A 19,623-nucleotide genomic window follows, 5' to 3' on the forward strand; every position below is an offset into this window, starting at 1 on the left:
TCTAGGACCTTGTCAAGGGGGGGTCTACCGGGGGGCTTGGGGGGTGTGGAGCACCCCACAATAAAGCAGGGACGTCCTGGAAAATTTGTAATTTTCAAAGCCGTTTGGTGACTTTCTAAAGCCATTTTTAACACCTAAAACCGTGCCCAATTGTCCATAAACTCCCATTTCACTTGTTGTTTGTCATGAGCAAATATACATTTTAAAAATTAAACTATGACGATTGCATTAATGAATTTCAAAACATACTGTAGACTACGGCCATATCCTCCTAAAACCGATTGATGACTTTCTACAGCCAGTTTTAACGTCTAGAACTGTGCGCAAAACCTCCCATTTCCCCATTTATTTGTCATGAATAAGTAGACATTTAAAAAAATAACTATGACGATTGCATTCATAAATCTCAAAACATATTGTAGGCTACGGCCACATCCTCCTAAAAGCTGATTACTGATTTTCTAAAGCCATTATTAACGTCTGTTATCCAACTGTCCAAAAACCTCCCATTTCACCTGTTATTTTTGTTAGTCACGAGCAAGTAGACAATTAAAAATCAAACTATAACGAACTTGCATTCATGAATTTCAAAACATAGGCCTACTGTAGACTACGAAGCCATCTCCTAAAAGCCGTTTGGTGACTTTATAAAGCCATTTATAACGGCTAGAACTGTGTCCAATTGTCCTAAAACCTTCCATTTCAACTGTTATATGTCATGCAAGCAAGTATAACCACGTTTTTAACCTTACGTTTTTCTCCATTTCATAGATCTTTCACAATATGTATAGTATCGAATTCAGTAATAGCATTCATTGACTATGTAAACTTTAACACTTAGTCTTTATTTAGTCAATGGTAATAGGCTACTGGTGCTACCGCTGATTGCTGATTGATGCCTGTGTAAATTTAGTGGCTAGCAGACAATTTGCAGGAAACCAGCTGTTTCCCCATCCTCGCTCGCGCGCTGGGCGCTCGCCTTTGCCCTAGCATGTCAACAGCTGACTGCTGTACAATTGGATGATACGTACAACTTTCCATAGCGTTAATATTGTTTTATTCGTTGTGCTATTGTCAACAAAGTGTATGTATGTGGAACTTAATACTGCTCCTGCCATCGCTTATTAAGTTTAATAAAAACTACATTGATATCTGTTTTATGGACAAATTTGTTTTAAGGACGAAATTACATTTAAATTTATTTTTCCAGGATCCAAGGGGGGGCTTTAGCCCCTGTAGCCCCCCCCCTTGGAACCGCCACTGGCTAGTTCAATATTTTTGATACTAGGTGTTATTTTATTTCTTACTTATGCTAACCCTATGAGCAAGTAAGTGACCGTACAAAACTATTAGTACCTTTAACTATCACGTCCATTTTGTTTGTCGATGAAAATAAGAATAAATTATGTAGTTTTGGTGTGAAAATCCATGCGTCTAGGTGTTACTTTCCATAAGGTAAACTGTATGAGCTTAATGGTGACCAAACTAAGTCAAAAGTATCTTCACCCATAACGTCGAATTGCCGATGAAAAGTGTGGATCAAGTAGTCCAAGTATATACTCCTAATAGCTTTTGAGTATAAGAAATTTACCCTTTTAAACTCCATAGTAATCACTGATTTGATTATATCCATTCTTGTGAACACGTCTAAATGATTCCATACAAGTTTTTGGTAGAGATACACATCAAGGACCAGTAAACAGTAGGCCAATGTCTGATTTGTGATGCAATTCACAAAGAATCTAGTAAACTTCCGCTTGAGCCATCCCCCATTAATTTTAGGTGGTCCTTTTTATTTCCAGGCCCATTTACTAGAGTGGAAGTGCACTACAGGCCTACTAAAAGATTGGAAATTTTTTTTATTCATGTGATAACAGAACCATTCATGATTTCTTAACTTAACTCATCTTTTTGGAGTAACATGAACATGTTCCTATATGACTTTCTTTTTAAATAATGAGGAAGAATTGTAAAATTACTTGAAGTGCTTGTTAACAAACAAACTTGTTGCATATAAGTGGATTAAGCATGTATTTCTGTAGGATTTCGAGGACTGGGATGATGTAGGCCTTAACATTCCAAAGCCATCTGAACTGCTGCAGCTTTACCGAGATGCAATGAGACAGCCAGCGCATGGATTCACGACCAAGGACCATGCTTGTCAGGCAGATATCCCTGACATTAACCTTACTGCTCAGATCAGCGCATTGGTGAGTAATATTATGTGTCAAGACTTAATAGGGATGGACGGGATTGAATTTTTTGTTCCGGACGGGACGGGATTTTTAAATGGGTAGAAATTTACAGGTATAGAAACTTGTGACTCGCGGTCACGGCACGATCGTCGGTATGACTTCACGGTCATGGCGTGATCGTCGGTATGACTCCCGGCCACGGCATGATCGCGATCGTCGGTATGACTTTGCGGTCTCGGCAGGGTCATCGAATTGACTCACGGTATTGGCGCGATCGTCGAAATGACTTCGCCTCCTGCGTTCGTGGAACTATTGTGAACATCTCTCGCGATAGCGGCGTCATCGCCAACAATCGGATCAAATCCTGTCCCGAAAAATTCCCGAATCAAATGTAATCCCGTCCCAAAAATCGGGAATATTTTTCCCCTTGTCCATAAAAAAACCCCTAATAAAATTAGATTTGTTCGAGGCTGACTCACCAGAATGCATGACTTAAGGCGAGGGTAGGTAAACGATGAGTGTTAAAAGAATGAGATATCTCACTCAGATCAACTCACTCTTTCTAGGACTGCCAAGTCGTGCAAAACAGTAAACAGAAAAGTATTGCTACTCAATAATTATAAGATAATACCCTCGCCGCAGCAAACCTGCAGACTAAGCGAATTTCCATAAGCCTGATTGGATTTACTCTTAAATGCCTCTTTAAAAATATCACATTTATTCCCTATTTAAATAGAATTAGTTTAACGAGTACTTAGGTTTGCTGCAACAGGGAGAGTTATGTTAATAGTTTAGTAAGACATGAATCTATTTTCCAAATTCTATCAAAATATGTTCATAAACAAGCAAACTACAACGGTAGACTTATTCTTCATAATAATAACATGAGTAATAATAACAATTTTTTGGAATTTTCTTCGTAACCATTAGGCACAGTAACGCTTCAATATACTAAATTATTTGATTTTTTAAGCTCTACAAAATGGTTTGAAAAGAAGTTGTGAAATTTTGTGTTTTTAGGGTGAAAAATGGGAAAACCCTATTTTTACCCCATAAACCCCCATTCCCATAGTCCGATCATGCTGGTTTGCGAACTCGTTCGAGTAAATGTAGGACGAATTGCCTATTGGATCTGATGATGATTGGAGTGTCCAATCAAAATCGATCACCACTTACCATCTTTTTTGTATATTTATCGTCTTGTGAGTAACAGTAAAGCATAAATATATGTTTTAAGTGTTATAAGATGTTTCTTTTATTTACTTTCTGTAAATTTAATAACACGTTCAATGCTAATCAAGAAGTTATTCAATAATAATTCCTAAAAATTTTAAATCATTTACTTTATTAATTTTAGAATCAGTCTTCAAAATTGTCTCATTGGTTTTATATTTATTTGTACCAAAAGAAATGTAACTACTTTTTTCATTTAAAAGTAAATTTTTGCTGTTTACTTGCTGTTTAAAAAAAGTTTTTAACCTTGATAATAGAGTGATAAGAATTTTGTACAGCTTTGAGAGTTTTACCTGTCACTAAATGGCTTGTATCAGACGATACAAGCCATTTACATAGCAAAGTTGGCCTATATCCAGACGCATATTGGCCAACTTTGCTATCTGTTCCTAAAATTAAACTAGGTAACCCTTTTGGCCTTTATATAGCACAAAAATAGAAGCGGTCCTAGGATAGATCCTTGGGGTGCTTCATGCTTGATAGATTGTATTGTTGAACTATGAAATTGTATAACATTTTTTGCACCTCCCTTTTGTGACAGTATATTGTTTCCTATAATTAAGTTATGATTTAAACCATTCTATCTTGCAATATTTTATTCCTAAGGACTGTAATGTTCTTATTAATTCTGGATGATTCACACTATAGGATCTAGAAAGATCCCCAAAGTTTTATTCTTTTTGTTTTTATCTATACTTTCAATTATTGATGTCACAAAATCTACTATAGCGGTTGTCGTTGACCTTCCAGCCCTACCCATGCTGACCTTCATCAAATCTATTTCTAAAGTTTTTCTCTAAAATTCTAATTAATTGTACACTTTTTCAAACATTTTAGAAAAAATTGATAGTAGGGAAACTGGACAGTATTTGAGAGGATTGGTTTCCAACCCTTTTTTAAAAATTGGAATAACTTTTGCTATCGTTAATTTGTTGGGAAATATACTGCGGATTAAAGAAGAATTTACTAAATGTGTTAAAGGTTTTGAAATTTCATGTTTGATTGATTTTAACCCTTTGCTGTCGATTGGAGAGTATAGGTTGCCACTCGTCATTTTCCCAACTGCTCAAAAGTGGCAACCTATACTACTCCTCGAATGATGATCCATAGGCCTACTACATATTCACAAAAAAAGGAAAAAAATCTACCTCAAAGGGTTAACAAAGACATTAGGACCTCATCAAATCTCGAAGAAGTTTTATTTGGCCCACTTGAAATTACTTTAATTATTTCATCTTCAGTCACTGTCCTTAACTTGAGTAGTACTTTCAGAAAAAGAAGTAGGAGTTGAATTATGTTTACATAAAAGGGATCACTTACTTACTGTTCATGGTTAAATCTTCTTGAAAGTTAAATACAAATTTTATAATAATTTTCTAGCCTTGATTTGGATTTATTTGGTCTTTTCTTCATGGGTCTTCATTTTGGCTTCCTTCTAATTCATCTTCACAGTCACATGTTGTTTAAAAATCATTTAATTGTTGAAGAATTATTTTAGAGTTAATTAAAATGCTTAGATGAACAGTTTTGCCAATAATGAAATAATCTTTAAGTTATAAATGTAATATAATCAAATTTGATGTAATAACATGATGATTTGAAAATGAATTGTAATTTAAGCTGTAATAATAATAAACTAAAAAAATAAACATTGGTTAATGAATTTTGATGTACTTGTTACTGAATTGAATAGAGAAAACTAATAAATACTTAAAAATATTACAAGAGTAAATAAATGTAAAGATTTTGATTTGAAGATGAGCACTTTACTTGTAGCACAGATTGCTTATAATGATTAATTCAATAATTTTCATCTGGGGACTTTTATTTTTGTAGACAGTAGAACTCGAGCAGACGAAGGAGAAATATAGCATTTTGGAGAGAGAAAAAGCTGAACTCACTGCTAAAGTGGAAAGGTAAATTAATGAGTGTTTTCTTTCAATAATTATATATTTTTAATTTTTAATAATTTTATAAACGTTCCCTGCATTCAGCAGTTTAACTTGCTCACGTTTCAGTTTCAACATTTAACTGAAACAACTGTTGGATTGTTTTTATAATTACTTACTTACTCTTACTCCTGTGGCAATGTAAACCCGAGATGGTTTTTAGCCTTGCCAACAATCCGCCTCCATTCTTCTCCATCTTCTGTATTTTCCTCGCTTGCTCCCAATCTTCTTACATCCTTTAGCACTTGGTCCCTTCACCGCACCAAGGCTGCCTTGGTCTTCCTAAAGGCCTTCTACCATTGGGTTTACCATTATGAGTCTGTTTTATCGGCTGGAGTTGTCCCTTCTTAATACATGACCCAACCACCTCAGACGTTTACTTTTAACGATTGCAATTATGTTTGGCTCATGATTTTTATAATTCCCTGTGTTTAATTATCCTGTTCAGTTACTATGTCATTATTATTGATCAACCCATAACAATTCTAGGCATTTTTAATTTTAGAAGAAAAAAATAGGCTAATAATTTGTCAACACCATTTATTGCTGAGGTAGAATAGTCAATACAGTAGTAGGACCTCAGTAACTCAAACCTTGATATCACAAAATCCTTGATATCTCAACTTTTTTTAATCTCCTTGAAATTCCCATAAATCACAATGTTAAAAGGACCTCTTTTAATTGAAAGATTTAAATATTTAACCCTAATAAGTAACGGTTTTCGTCAGTAATACTTAACCTCTAACTCAAATTTTCCCGTTCTTGAGTCTAGTTACTCCAAGTTCACCTTTATAAGTAAAAGTTTGCCTGATATGCCTCAATAGCTCGAAGTTTTTCTGTAAGGTGCAAGTCAGTTGTGTTTTATTCCTGTCGAGACATATAAATCCAACTTCCTTTGTTTTTCTGGCAATGGATAGTACTTAATACTGTTATTCTGCCAGTTATTGAAATTGACAGTCCAAGAGTTTGACTTGCGTTTGGTTAAAACAAACATTTCTAAAAGTAATATAGTACTGAGCATTATTTGAGTTGTTGACGTAACTTACGGTCTTGACGTAACATCATTGTCAGAATCCAACACCTCGGTGTCTCTAATTTTCGGTATAACACCTTGATAAACCGAACCTTGCTTACTCGAAAAACTAGATAACTCGAATTGTTATCATACCCCCTTTAGATATGACATATCGAGCTTCTACTGTATCCTTTGTGTAGCAAACGAAGCCATAAGTGCTTATTACAAATTTAATTGAAACATTCAACTTGTATTATATAGAAAAAACTTAATTGGTGGTGTTGTGAATTCATTTGACTAATTTTATTTTATTGGTGGATTTTTATCATCTTAACAGCAGAATGCAACATCAAAATGTAAAACGTAGTTACCAATTCAGTACATAATAGCATGATAATGGAGTAGACATCCCTCTATTTGGACCTGCTGTTGCCAATATTTTAATTAAAAAGAACATAGTTGTGTGAGCCAGTCACAGAAAACGCTAGTATCTAAAATTCTTTTTTCTACCTTATTTTTTGTTGCTGACACAGATGATGGGTCATAACAGTTGCTATAGCTCACAATAAGTCATTCTATCAGTTTGACTTCGTAAAAAATTTATGTAGCTTATTCAACAGAAATTAGTAATTAATTTTGATCAGCACAATCAGCTCACATATACTACGGCGATAGAATGTCTATGATAGTATTAGAACAAACTCTTGTAGTGTAGGTACAGTTTTGGTCGTGTCGATTTTGTTACATTGGTCTTTAGGTTAGCGGGGAAAACAGGTCTGCCATTATGGTTAATATCCCAGTGTGCTATAGGCTAGTACATGTCGGCGTGATACTCATCGTAATAACAGCCAATATCATAAACCTCTGAACCATCACCAATACGTAACTGAGTCCATTTCTTTCCATTTCCTCCATTTCCTTTTTAATCTAGATCAATATTTTTTAGGTTATCAGAGATTGAACCAGTCGTAGAGACGGTGTCGACACACAGTGTAACTCCTGAGAGGTTTGAGATGATCGAACCTACTGCTCGACAGGAGTCAGAGAGTGGCAGTGGGGGAGGCGAGACGTCGAGTTTGAACGAGACAGAGTGGACGCGCGTCAACGCGTTTAACGACTCTGAGACTGGCAGCACGAGAGGTGACAACGACGGAGGGTGTGAGGAACGAACCGAGCCTGCTGGAGCAGAGGCTGACACGGTGCCTTTAGATCTGATGTCTCAGTCTACCACCAGCAACAGGTATGACTGGATTAGGGGCTTGACAGTTACTTTTTGATAAATGCAGCAGTCTTGATTAATGGAGGTTTCGTGTTAACTTGTGAAAAAAGTCTGTAAAAGACATAGCAACATTAAAGACATAAAACTTACAATATTCACACCTGGGAGACTTGGTCAAGAGAACATTCTTTGTGAATTTCAACATACATCTACAATGAATACATAAAATCTTTATTGTTCAGTTGATTACATTTCATTCGAATGAACAAACCATTTGAGCAATAAAGATTTTATGTATTCATTGTAGATGTGTGCTGAAATCCTCCTAATATTGCAGATCACTACCGCCAGGGTTCCACCATGAGGTGTTGTGCCGATGTTTCGTCAACACTTCTCGTGTAACGGAGCCACCCCTACTCGCTGATGACATCAGTCTGCAGCGAGTTCCAGATCTTCTAGCCACTGCTCTACCCAGGATCACACCCCATGTAGCTGTCAACAAACGAGAGGTAATATTTGAACTTCAGTTATATTGTAAAAATTAGGCTTTTTAAAAGTTTTCATTAATTCAAAAGTTTAGTTTGATGTAAGATATTTTTACAATATAGGGACAGGGTTAATATTTTCTAATTCATTACATATTGTAGACAGACAATATCGGAATTAGTTGGTATTTTTGTCTACAAGACAAAACTAAGTCTTATAGAGAAGAAAATATTACCGTAGGAACAGTAAGAACTAGCCCTGAGTCTGGTTTACTTTTGTATTTTGATGTCTACAGGTTTAAAACACAAACAATTTCGCATATTGAAGCGTTGAAATAAAATAAACCTACAATCTAGGTTCTCATTTGATTCTTATGAGGAATAAGTAAACTGTTTTAGTTTGCTTGTTTATGGATGAATTGTGATAAAATTAGACAAATTTAATTTCATAAAGAGCTGTCAACATATCACTAAAAAAAATATTCCTTACTACCTTCCCTGCAGTGGCAGACCTAAGTACTCTTTAAACTTATTTTTTTTTTTTTAAGAGGGAACAAATCTGAAAGTTTGATGGAAATTATTTAGCTAAAATCCCATCAGGCAAATGGAAATTTGCTTAGTCTGCAGGTTTTCTGTGGAGGGGGTATTTTAGATAAAAGCAACCAGTACGAAATAGCAATAAGAAAAAAAGAAACAGACACACAACTGAAACATCTAAGCCATCTAAGCACCCTCAAATTGTGTGCCAATTTCACAACAACAGCTGTTGTTCATACCTTAACACTATACTTTCTCTGTGTTATTAAAAATTCTAAAAATTATTGTCTATTTCTATTAACAAGCCGACCTTCTTAAATTTTCTGAATCAAACGTGAAGGTTTCACAAATGCTTATAAGAGTTATAAGTCTGTTTGTGCCTGATGCCAGGAGCTGATTCCACTGCTGGTGTGGACTGTACATCTGCACAGTGACTCGGCCCAGAGAGATAGCTTGTTGCAGGGACTGTTCAACCTCAAGAAGCGGCCACAAGATGAGGAGCGCCGTTGCATTCTTGCAGGTGATCATTAAAATGATTTACAGTTGAACCTCGATTAACCGGGGGCATATCAACCATGGTCAATAGATGCCTCTTAAATAATGTTACAAAACCTCAAAAAATCCCTAAAAAAGTTCTATAAATTGTGTTTTTTCAGTCTTATATGTTGACATTTGGGAAACCAAAGAAATAATAGAAGCACAAAGAGAAATAATAAGTGGTGTTTTACATCATTGTTATCTTTATCTTATTTTACCAAGTCCACTCTGAAGTGCTGCCCAATATATTCATATCGTCTTCTTAAATTGTCTGCCACCACCGACGACACCGTTGATAGCTGATAATGCAATATGCAGCAAAAACAACAGTACTAGCTAGTAAAAGCCGACGCCTACGCACATCCAACTTCACTGGAAAAACCTAAAAACTGAGTTAAGAGCAAACACCATATTTTATCTATTGAACAGCTTAAATAATGGTTAGCGAACGTTTCTTCCTAGTTCGGCATACGTACATGTTTGTCGCGAAGGTTCGCCAAGTGTTGACGCAGCTTAATAATTTTAGAGAACGGATGAGCATTATTGCACGCAAGATTATTGGTGGCTGATTCTTCTCTAGAGTAGTTAGTTGAGATATTTTGTTTTGCAGGGTTGGTAGCACTTGCACGAGTTAGCAGTCAGTCAGTGATAGAGTCTGAACTGCTCTCACATTGCTGGGAACAGATGAATCACAAACACATGGAAAGAAGATTGTTAGTGGCCGAAGCTTGCAGTGCATTGTCTCCGTACATATCGGTAACTACTTCTCAATCTCTTTTTAATTTAAATTTGTCATTTAATGCAAACACCTATTTGAAAATGTCCACACATCTGGAGTTTTTGAAAAAAGCTGTAATATCATCAAGCTACGCTTGAAAAAGGAGAAATGATGCATTGTGTGTTTATAAAAACAAATTGTTATTGTTAATTTAACTTCTATTCTCTCAGAACTTACCGGAGTTCTTCTAATCTTTCGGTGACCTATAGTATCCATCCAAGCGAGAATGCCATTTTGATTCTTGTCAGTTTGGGCCTGATGATGACTGGGTGTAAATCAATTGTCGTTATAAAACCAACATCCTGTACAGTAAATATTCAAAAGCTTGTAAATGTAGACATCATCCCAAAAAAAATCTTAAAAAAATAGAGGGGAGTGGCCCATAAAAAGTTAACTGTCCTTCTAATAATATAAAAGCTATTGGTTCACTTTAGATGAGACACCCTGTATATATGTTTATGTTTTAGAAGGTGTGTTTTATTAAATTTGATTGTTTATTTCAACATGAACACAATAAAATGCACCACTAACATTTTCTATAAAGTAAATAAACCTAAGCTAGATTTCTAAAAATAGGGTTAAATAGAAGGTGAGATTGTCAATAACCTAATAGGTAAACCTGACTAGTAAACTTGATACTGATTCAGCTGTAACAGCTTGTGTTGTGGGTAACAGTTTGTTTTGTTCCGCAGGCTGGCCTACGCAACTCCCTGGTATTATCAATCCTTCCACAGCTACTATCTGTGTTATTTGTGGGTAACAGTTTGTTTTGTTCCGCAGGCTGGCCTACGCAACTCCCTGGTGTTATCAATCCTTCCACAGCTACTATCTGAGTTAATTGTGGGTAACAGTTTGTTTTGTTCCGCAGGCTGGCCTACGCAACTCCCTGGTGTTATCAATCCTTCAACATCTACTATCTGTGTTATTTGTGGGTAACAGTTTGTTTTGTTCCGCAGGCTGGCCTACGCGACTCCCTGTTGTTATCAATCCTTCCACAGCTACTATCTGAGTTATTTGTGGGTAACAGTTTGTTTTGTTCCGCAGGCTGGCCTACGCAACTCCCTGGTGCTATCAATCCTTCAGCAGCTACTATCAGAAGACAGGGAGGAAGCAGTGAGAGTGTCTTGTGTCAAGAGTCTCGCACTGATTGTAGCGTTCATGGCTGACACTGACAAATATCCGCAGGTTAACATTATATTGAGATCAACTTACCTTGAATAAGGAAGAGTCCACTTGGGCACAAGAAACCCAAAAAATACTGTACTGTATATAAAATTCCTATATTTCAAGGTCTACAATATTTTTATCTTCATACTTATTTTATATCAGTTATTTAATTGGTTTCTAGTACAATAATACTCAGATCCTGTGGATGAGTTTGTTTGACCCTAAGTTGTGTTGGAATTTTTAAAAATCTGTATTAAGTGTCCACTTCAGTCTATCTTCCATAGTGGGTTCTTTCCTACAAAAAAAGCTCTCAGGATCGAAGCTGGTGTAGTATGACCCTAGGAGCACTGTAAGCCACTTTTCAGGGAATTCCTGATCCTCACAGTGACTTTTGTTGTACATGTAATTGTTTTGTCTGACGAATATGTTCTTTTATTCTTGTTGAGATCATAAGTTTGGTTTCTCCAATATGAGGCAAAATGAAATGCGACACGTAATTGATTATGATGATTGGAGTTCTATTGTAATTCAATATGTCTGCTAGCTATTAAACTTCAACAGTAGATTCGAGGGTCTCATTTTGATACTACAGAGAATAAATAGCCTGTATGAATCTTTGATTGATATATTTCTGGCGCCCAGCCGGAATAATTTTGATTTTAACTTCTTTGAGAAAAGGTTGAAAAATAATGACACTTGAGGGCCAAGTACCTTTGCAACTAACATACTTGCTGATTTGTAACTTTTATTTTAAACAAGCTCAGTTTACTTGACTTTAGGGATTGTAATTTCTCCAGAGCATTGTCAGGATAGTATGTAGCAGGATGTATTGTAATGTTTTAGAGTGAGGAGCTGACCCTGACAGCACTACAGGACAGTTCAGCTGTTGTTGCGGAGTGTGCGACTGATACACTGTTGATGATACTGGCACAGTGGGCCTTCAGCCTAGGCTGGCTACAAGAGCGGCTCATGTCTAGACTACTGACAACTCTCACTGCATTGCTCAAGGTAGTCACTCAGCTAGAGACATAGACTTTTGATTCTGATGCTGGAGTACACATCTCATCTGTATTGATCAGTTGTAGCCAACCTTTTGTACACAGATAGAATAAAAATATAACATACTTGAATGAGCCAGCCGCAAAGTATGCTACCATGAAGATAATATTTGCCTCCCTTAGTTGTTAACCCCAAGTGACGCTCCAGCTTGCACTGGTTTTGGTCTTTGCCCTCGTATCACTCCGCGTTACGTCATGGTTGGATGGGGTTGTCCGTTGCCTTGGCGCGGATTTTAATCATTGGAATTTAAAATCGGCACAAATACTAGAAAGAAATTAGAAATGAGATATATATACAGTTCATGTTTCTATTGTAGTAAAAATTAAAATAAATCAAGGCTGGTATGTTTACTGTGCAGGGCGGGTCTAGTCCAACACACAACCGCGCTACTGTGACTGGTCGTGTTGTAGTGTTGCTACAAGCTCTCAGATCTCTGCTGCCTTTCCTAGTCATGTCTGTAGCAACCGTTCCATCTGTCACAGATCACATAAAACCCGGCCTACCACTCGCTGAACCTAGTAAGTACTACTATTACTATTACAGATGAATTTACTAACTCATTACTAATAATTTGAGTAAAAATGTATAATATGTTATAATTCAACCGTAGTATTTCATTCACATTCATCCTAAAAGTCAACTAATAAATTTTTTGTTTGTATATAATCGGTTGTTTGTGCTTAATCTAATTTTTTTAGGATTTGATAAATCAATTTAACTAGGCCCATCATGCTGATTGGTATTATTTAGCGTAATTTTTCATACAAAATGTCTTTAGCTATGTAATTTATAATAGTATAGAAATATGTTTTTCATTAATAATGTGTATAACACTTTAGGTATACAGTCGTTACTTTCCTTAAAATAAGTTATTGTCAAATTATATTCAAGCCAATTTGTATTCTAGATTGATGCCACAGCTGAGTCAAATAACCAGGTATCTAACAGCCTAGTATTTTTATCAGCTATTTCACTGCACCTGAGATATGGTACACCTGATTTTCAGGAGGAAAGGAATCGCAGACTTGTATTTATTAATAGGCCTATTATGATATCTGTTTATTTGGCTTGGCTTGATTTATTTATCCCACTCAAATAGACGAAATCTTTTCTCAGAATAGAGTTGGCCGTTGTTCAAGATATGTTGCCTTCAGTTAAATTGCCACTCAGGGAATGCCATTTGAATCAAGAAGGAGTTTTCTGGAATGGGATAGAGTTCAGAGGCCTACAGACACAGTTAAATATAGGACAAAATATCTATATTATGCTATGTGACCTATGTATGTGTATGGATCATCATTTTGTGTTTAGTAATTAATGAATATTTCTCGTTCAAGGGAGTGGGTTTGCAGAAGTGTGCCAAGGTCTAGCCAACCCAGCCATGTTCTATGAGGGAGACTTCACTGTGGGTGCAGTGATGAGTGCATTTGATGTTGTGGTGAAAGACAAACAGTGGCCTCAACTGAACTGGATCACAGAAACCTTGTAAGTATTGTTTAGATGTAGTGATGCAAAATTTATTGATTCTCGATACTGATACCTGAAAAATCTATTCTCAATTCTCGATACCGATACCATTTTTTTTATTGTTTCACCAAATTTTCTGAATGGATTGGTTATACTACACTAACCCCTGTCTTTGTCCTTCCATTGAGTATTTTTGAGGTAATGACATGTTTTTCAAGCAAAGAAAAAATGTTTGCAGCATACATTCTAACTACCTAGTTTAATGGGCAGAATCATGAACATCGCCCGCGGCTGTGTATATGTCATCATTGTCTCCCGTGTCACGGAAACGGGGCATGACAAGTATCGGTATCAGAATCAACTTTTGACAAACGATTCTCGATACCGATACCAATTGCCAAGTATCGGTGGTAATGAGAATTGGTATCGAGAATTGACACATCCCTAGTTAGATGTATCAATTAAATATCTGAAGTGTACTAATAATACAGTGTATTTTAGTATTTTAGTGTATTTTAGTTTTTTTGAAGACATCAACAGTGATTAACATTTATTTATTTGACTCTGTATCATACGTTCTAAAAAATCCCAACTTAATCAAACAAATTTCTCATGTTCATTATACTAGGAATAAAAGCGTTGCTACCATAGATTTTTTCAGACTGTCTAAAACTCTTAAAAGCCATATTGTAATCTCACTAAAAATATACAACAAACTAATACATTTAATACAAAAATATCCTGAAAACACTTTTAAAACAAAATTCTACAGATGGCTTTTGAACAACCCATTCTATTCTCTAAATGAATTTTTTGAAATGTCTGGTATTAATTTTTAAGTAGAGTTAAGAGTTTGCGAATTGACCAAATTATTTACTGTTGGACTTTGTTGGTTATGCGGTTTAATCACTTCCATTATTTTCAATGCCACAAATTTTTCTTAAGAATAAGATTACCTATTCAATTGTAATATTTAAAATGTGTATTGTAAAGTGTCTCATTTTATGTAGTTAGCTATATTGTATCTTACTGTATTTATTAACTGACTATGCTATAAACCTTAGCAGTTGTATGACTTTGTCAATAATTTGTGAAAATTCTAAGGACAATAAACATTTCATTTCATTTCAATTTAAATTTGACATTTGAAATTGAGATATCGATTGTTTTGATGAATCAATCAAACCTCTGAAGAGTTGGTGATTTCTGAATCATTTTTATTGAACACTTGTTAAGAAGAGGAAAATCCTGCCAATCCAGCTCATTAAATAATCCACCATCGGCTTAATCAAGTTTTGACTGAGATTGAGCTTACACCAAATAGCCTTTTTTACTTTCTTTTTTAGGGATTCTTGGCTTGTCCTCGCAAGTTGCAATAACGGCTATTTTCAGACAGCGCTCAGTGATCTTGTAATGCGAAAGTTATGAACGTTTCAAATTAGTGAGTGTCTACTATAACACTCACTAACTAGATTAAGTAGCAGTACAACGTATCTCTGACAGTACCACATTTAACTTTAACTCTGAATTTCCTAGTGATTCTGTGGACATTTCGGCTTTCATTTGTTATTGAGTGTTTTCTTTTCCATATAGAGTTCCAAAAGTTCTTGATGCTCTGGATTCAGTGGAAGTCAACAACGAAGAGCTGCTCACTTGTTTCATCAGGTTTTTCAAATCGCTGGCTGCTGGCTTCGGAAAGATTGTTACCATTAATATGGTAAGTTCTTGTTTATATTGTTGTTAGTTTAGTAATTATTTGAACAGTACTAACAAAAATGTTTGTAGTTTGATTGTTGTCCAAGTAATATAAGTGCAGATTTAAAGAAATCGAGCATTGGATACATTTAATGAGCTGAAACATCATTTTTTTTAACTGAACCATTCTTTATATGTTTATAGTATGTATGCATATTTATATTTAAATCACTTCTTAATGATTTGAAGCAGCACACAGGTAAATAAGTTCCAATTAGACAATTTACATCATAAATTAATAAGTAGTCCCGTAATATCCCTGCACCCCACTAAACCAAAACACTGATTAACCATGATAAAAATTTCAAATCAATTTGAAAATCAGCTAGGTAATGGGAATTGTCTGCTGTGGCACAGCTAGTTGGCTTAGCCGACTGAATATAATGGAGCAAACAGCTGCACAGATCTTATACCATGAAATGAGTAAAATTTCAGAAAACAACTGTCGGTTATACCTACTTAATGAAATTTATTTTTTGTATACCTATCTACATATGTAGATTTGAAGATTGACTGTTGTAGACTTCTTTAAACTGAAATTGCAGTTAAATTCCAACAATTGACTAACTGGAAAAAATAGGTTATCCAAAAAAGCCTCGCCTCTTTCATTTTGGTTAGTTGGAGCTTTTTATTGTGTATTTTATAGATTTCACAGTCTGTTTTGTTTTTGCAGGTTAAGCCGGTATTTGTAGAGAGATTGAACACTCTGGAGAACCGCCTAGTTACTCTGGACCACAACTGGCCTAACTTATCACTTATTCCTGTGTATCTGTTGGCCATTTCTGCTCCATTGCAGGTAAACAGTTCATCATCATGTGTCAGTGTAATTGTAATCACTGGTTTGTTTGATATAAGTTTTGTAATACTTGAAAACCAAAAATAACAGTGTTTTTTATAATGAATTTGCAACAACATTTTACTGTTTCCCAAATGAATCTGTCAATAAATGTGGCTAAGTGCATAATTTTACCTAACCTAACCAATCCCTAGGCAGATCTAACCGGGGGTGAAATAACAGAAAAGGGCCTCTGTATCGTTATTAATATTCAGGAGACCTATGTCGTGTGTATAGGAGGTAAGTTATAGGATGTTATCTAATAGGTTAGAATCTATATATTAATAGGCAAGCATGATTCTTGAAAACCTTTTTTCTCAGCTTGTGTGCATCGCAGGGATAATCTATGTAGGCCTATACTGTTTCCTGTAGATGTGCAAAATATCTTAAAAAATTAAAATAGGCTAAAAAATAAGCACTCAAACTCAGTTTAAATTGTAAAAAGTAAAAAAAATTACATGGGCACTATGGGTTGCCATGTTGGTGACGAAATAACAACGAAATATAAAAAACAAAAAATCAAAATAAATGGATGAAATTCTGGTACTTTTATATTGTACTGAGACCATTCTTATATAGCGCACTGCGGCGGTTATGTTAGGTTGGTTTATCTGCCTGATAATGTCTCTGCTAGTACTGTCATGTTTGCTGATGATGCAACCTGTTTTAGAAGCGAGAAAAATTGTAATGACCTTTGTTGCACCATGAATGAAGTAGTTCTTAAAGAGGCAGCTGAATGGTATGCAGCTAACAAATTTCTTTTCAACTTGAATAAGACACAGAATATAACTTTCTCTCTAGACGTAAGAGCGCCGAAAGAGGCAGATGATGACAGTAGCGTTAAACTTTTAGGTGTCCATCTTGATCCTAAGTTAGTTTGGGATACTCATGTTACTAAGGTTTGTTCAAAGCTTTCCAAAGTTGTTCACATGTTGCGTCGCCTTAGATTTAGCCTACCTAGTCATTACTTAATATCTTGTTATTTTGCTTTTTTCATAGTGTTTTACTCTATGCTATTTTGTACTGGGGTATAAGTTAAAAAATAAGTGAAGTTTTAGTGATCCAGAAAAAGGCTGTGAGGATTTTATTTAATGTAGACCCTGATGAGCACTGTAGGCCCTTGTTAAAAAAAGCCAAGATTTGAACTGTGATAAATGTATATATTTTTGTGTGTTTATGTTATGTTAAGAAGAATTTAGATAACCTCACTTTGTCAAACCAAATCCACAACCATTTCTCAAGATCTAGGCAACATTGTAGGTTAAGTAAAACCCTCAAGTCTTTCAATGTTTTTAGTATTAATTTAATTTGTTTAACAAACTGCCTCATTGCGCAAAAGAAGTTAGTAATAGTAAATTTAAGAAAAGTTTTGTCAGATTGGTTAGTGGAAAACCCTATGTATAGTGTTAACGAGTTCTTGATAAAGACTTTCAACGATTCAATGTTACCATTCTGTGTTAAGGTCTAGGCCTATACATCTGTTTATTATTTTTAAGTAGGCTAAGATATTTTTAAAATGTGACTTTGCCCATTGCATGTACTTGTTTAACGGCAATGAACGATTCTTATTCTTATTCTTATCATAAATAGAAAGTATGATTCATCTGGTATCGTTCGATTCATAACATGAAGAAAGTCCTACAAACATATTTATGATAACCCAACCTAACATAATTGCCACAGCACGCTGTAAAATATGTGGCCTCCGTATAATACCAAAGTACCGAAATTCCAATCACATGTTTTATTTACAACGTGGGGTGAAAATACAAAAGTCTGTACATTACTTATTTTTCGTTGAGTTTTCAACAACTGGACAACCTCTATCTAGTATCTTATAAATAGTCTGGAACTGTTCTTCTTGGATCTGGTTCTGTTCTTCTGTGTCTGCAGTCTGTTCTGTTCTTGTGTCTGGAACTGTTGTTGTAGTTGTGTATTTGTACTTTCAAACTTATTAAAAAAAAAATGCTAAATTTTGAATTACTTAGTTCTAGTTGTAACAAAAGATCTGTTGGTCCAAGAAAGCTTAGAAAAGTATTGTATGTGATATTAGTAAATATTTATGATTTCGTACTATTTTAGGGTGAGGAAGCAGAAGTAGGCAACGTGTTACAGAGATTTCTGTTTGCGTTGTCTTTGTGTGGCGCCCCTGTCGACTGTTTGCAAGTCAGTGTCTCTCAGCTCTGTAGTTTGGCAGCACTGCATGATACAGTTATGGCAGCACTCTGGGAAGGTAATATGATTGATTGTAAAGTTGAAAGATCAGTTACCATACTAGTAATGCCTTAATTTTAATACATTAATCGGGTGTTAACTAGGGGTGTTCTCTTCTATCAGGTCATATTATTAATTGAAATTTACTTGTTTCTCACATGCCTCTGGCTTTTTTAAAACTCTTTGCTTGAATGTTTCTGCAGTATATTGCTTTGTTTTATTCAATTGTGTTTAAATTCGAGTTTTTCTGTTAAATAGGATGTTAAAAGATTTATGTAATCTTTACTTTCATAAGGATGTAACATAGAGCACAACCTCCAATGTGTAACTATTTGCTTCACCTCCTAGTTTAACCATAAAATATATTTAGCTTGTGTTATGTTGGCAGGAGTGGTGCACCCGAGGGCTGTGGTGAGGTCAGTGACAGCCGCTATGTTTGGACATACTGTGGCACATGTTGGAGAGTCCATGGTCACCAACCGCATCGTCCCTGCACTCATCACCCTGGCTAGTGACCCTGAGATGTAAGAAACTAGGGCCCATAGCAGCAATTGCTGATTTTTAGTTATGTATACAAATTGAAATTAAATACCCACTTTTTGGGGACCGATTCGCTTACGGAATTAAATATATAGATTTTATCAGACAATTTGGCGTTGATGAATGTTAACTTGATTGCAAAATTTATTTGCATTGACCGTTTATTTTGTGAAATTGTGGTGTAAAATTTTAGACATTTTAAATGTACTTATGATAGATAGGTGGTCTTAGTGGTTCATGAATTATGAGTTATCAGCACTTGCAGTGTTTTAAAACTTACTTTTATAAGTCTGTAAATCCATTTAGACTTTCTTTATTGAAGTTTTGTTATTGATTACTAATTTAAAAAAAAAACTAATCAATCTTATGTAATTTATTGTTTGAATATATTTATTTATATAGATATAGATAGCCATTCCTCTTCTACTTAATTGATAAGAATTATTAACCCTCCCAGTGTCAAACATCGATGCATCGATGGTAATGACACGCTCTGGGGTGTCAAGCGTCGATGCATCGATGGTAGTGCAGACAGTTACATATTGTCTTTTAACTCAGTCAATTTCAGTCCGATTTGGACTGGATTGATATCACTGTAAACAGCAGAAAACTGGCTTTCTTCTGGTGTCTGTTTCACA

The 19,623-nt window shown here is 35.3% G+C and overlaps 1 protein-coding gene across 1 annotated transcript in view; it reads left to right on the forward strand.

Moving 5' to 3' along the window:
- LOC129003945 (RAB11-binding protein RELCH homolog) overlaps nucleotides 1-19,623 on the forward strand; it is a 36,636-nt gene that overhangs the window by 4,582 nt on the left and 12,431 nt on the right. The window contains exons 4-17 of the mRNA XM_054432295.1: nucleotides 2,043-2,210; nucleotides 5,265-5,344; nucleotides 7,339-7,632; nucleotides 7,949-8,120; nucleotides 9,024-9,153; nucleotides 9,781-9,926; nucleotides 10,993-11,133; nucleotides 11,959-12,123; nucleotides 12,533-12,692; nucleotides 13,512-13,659; nucleotides 15,235-15,358; nucleotides 16,070-16,192; nucleotides 18,314-18,464; nucleotides 18,834-18,969. Of these exons, the coding sequence (XP_054288270.1) occupies nucleotides 2,043-2,210; nucleotides 5,265-5,344; nucleotides 7,339-7,632; nucleotides 7,949-8,120; nucleotides 9,024-9,153; nucleotides 9,781-9,926; nucleotides 10,993-11,133; nucleotides 11,959-12,123; nucleotides 12,533-12,692; nucleotides 13,512-13,659; nucleotides 15,235-15,358; nucleotides 16,070-16,192; nucleotides 18,314-18,464; nucleotides 18,834-18,969 (2,138 nt within the window). The remainder of the gene's footprint in view (nucleotides 1-2,042; nucleotides 2,211-5,264; nucleotides 5,345-7,338; nucleotides 7,633-7,948; nucleotides 8,121-9,023; nucleotides 9,154-9,780; nucleotides 9,927-10,992; nucleotides 11,134-11,958; nucleotides 12,124-12,532; nucleotides 12,693-13,511; nucleotides 13,660-15,234; nucleotides 15,359-16,069; nucleotides 16,193-18,313; nucleotides 18,465-18,833; nucleotides 18,970-19,623) is intronic.

The sequence above is a fragment of the Macrosteles quadrilineatus genome, unplaced genomic scaffold (assembly GCF_028750875.1).
Source record: "Macrosteles quadrilineatus isolate MER2022 unplaced genomic scaffold, UCM_ALF_1.0 Scaffold_9__3_contigs__length_116548681, whole genome shotgun sequence".
Lineage (NCBI taxonomy): Eukaryota > Metazoa > Arthropoda > Insecta > Hemiptera > Cicadellidae > Macrosteles > Macrosteles quadrilineatus.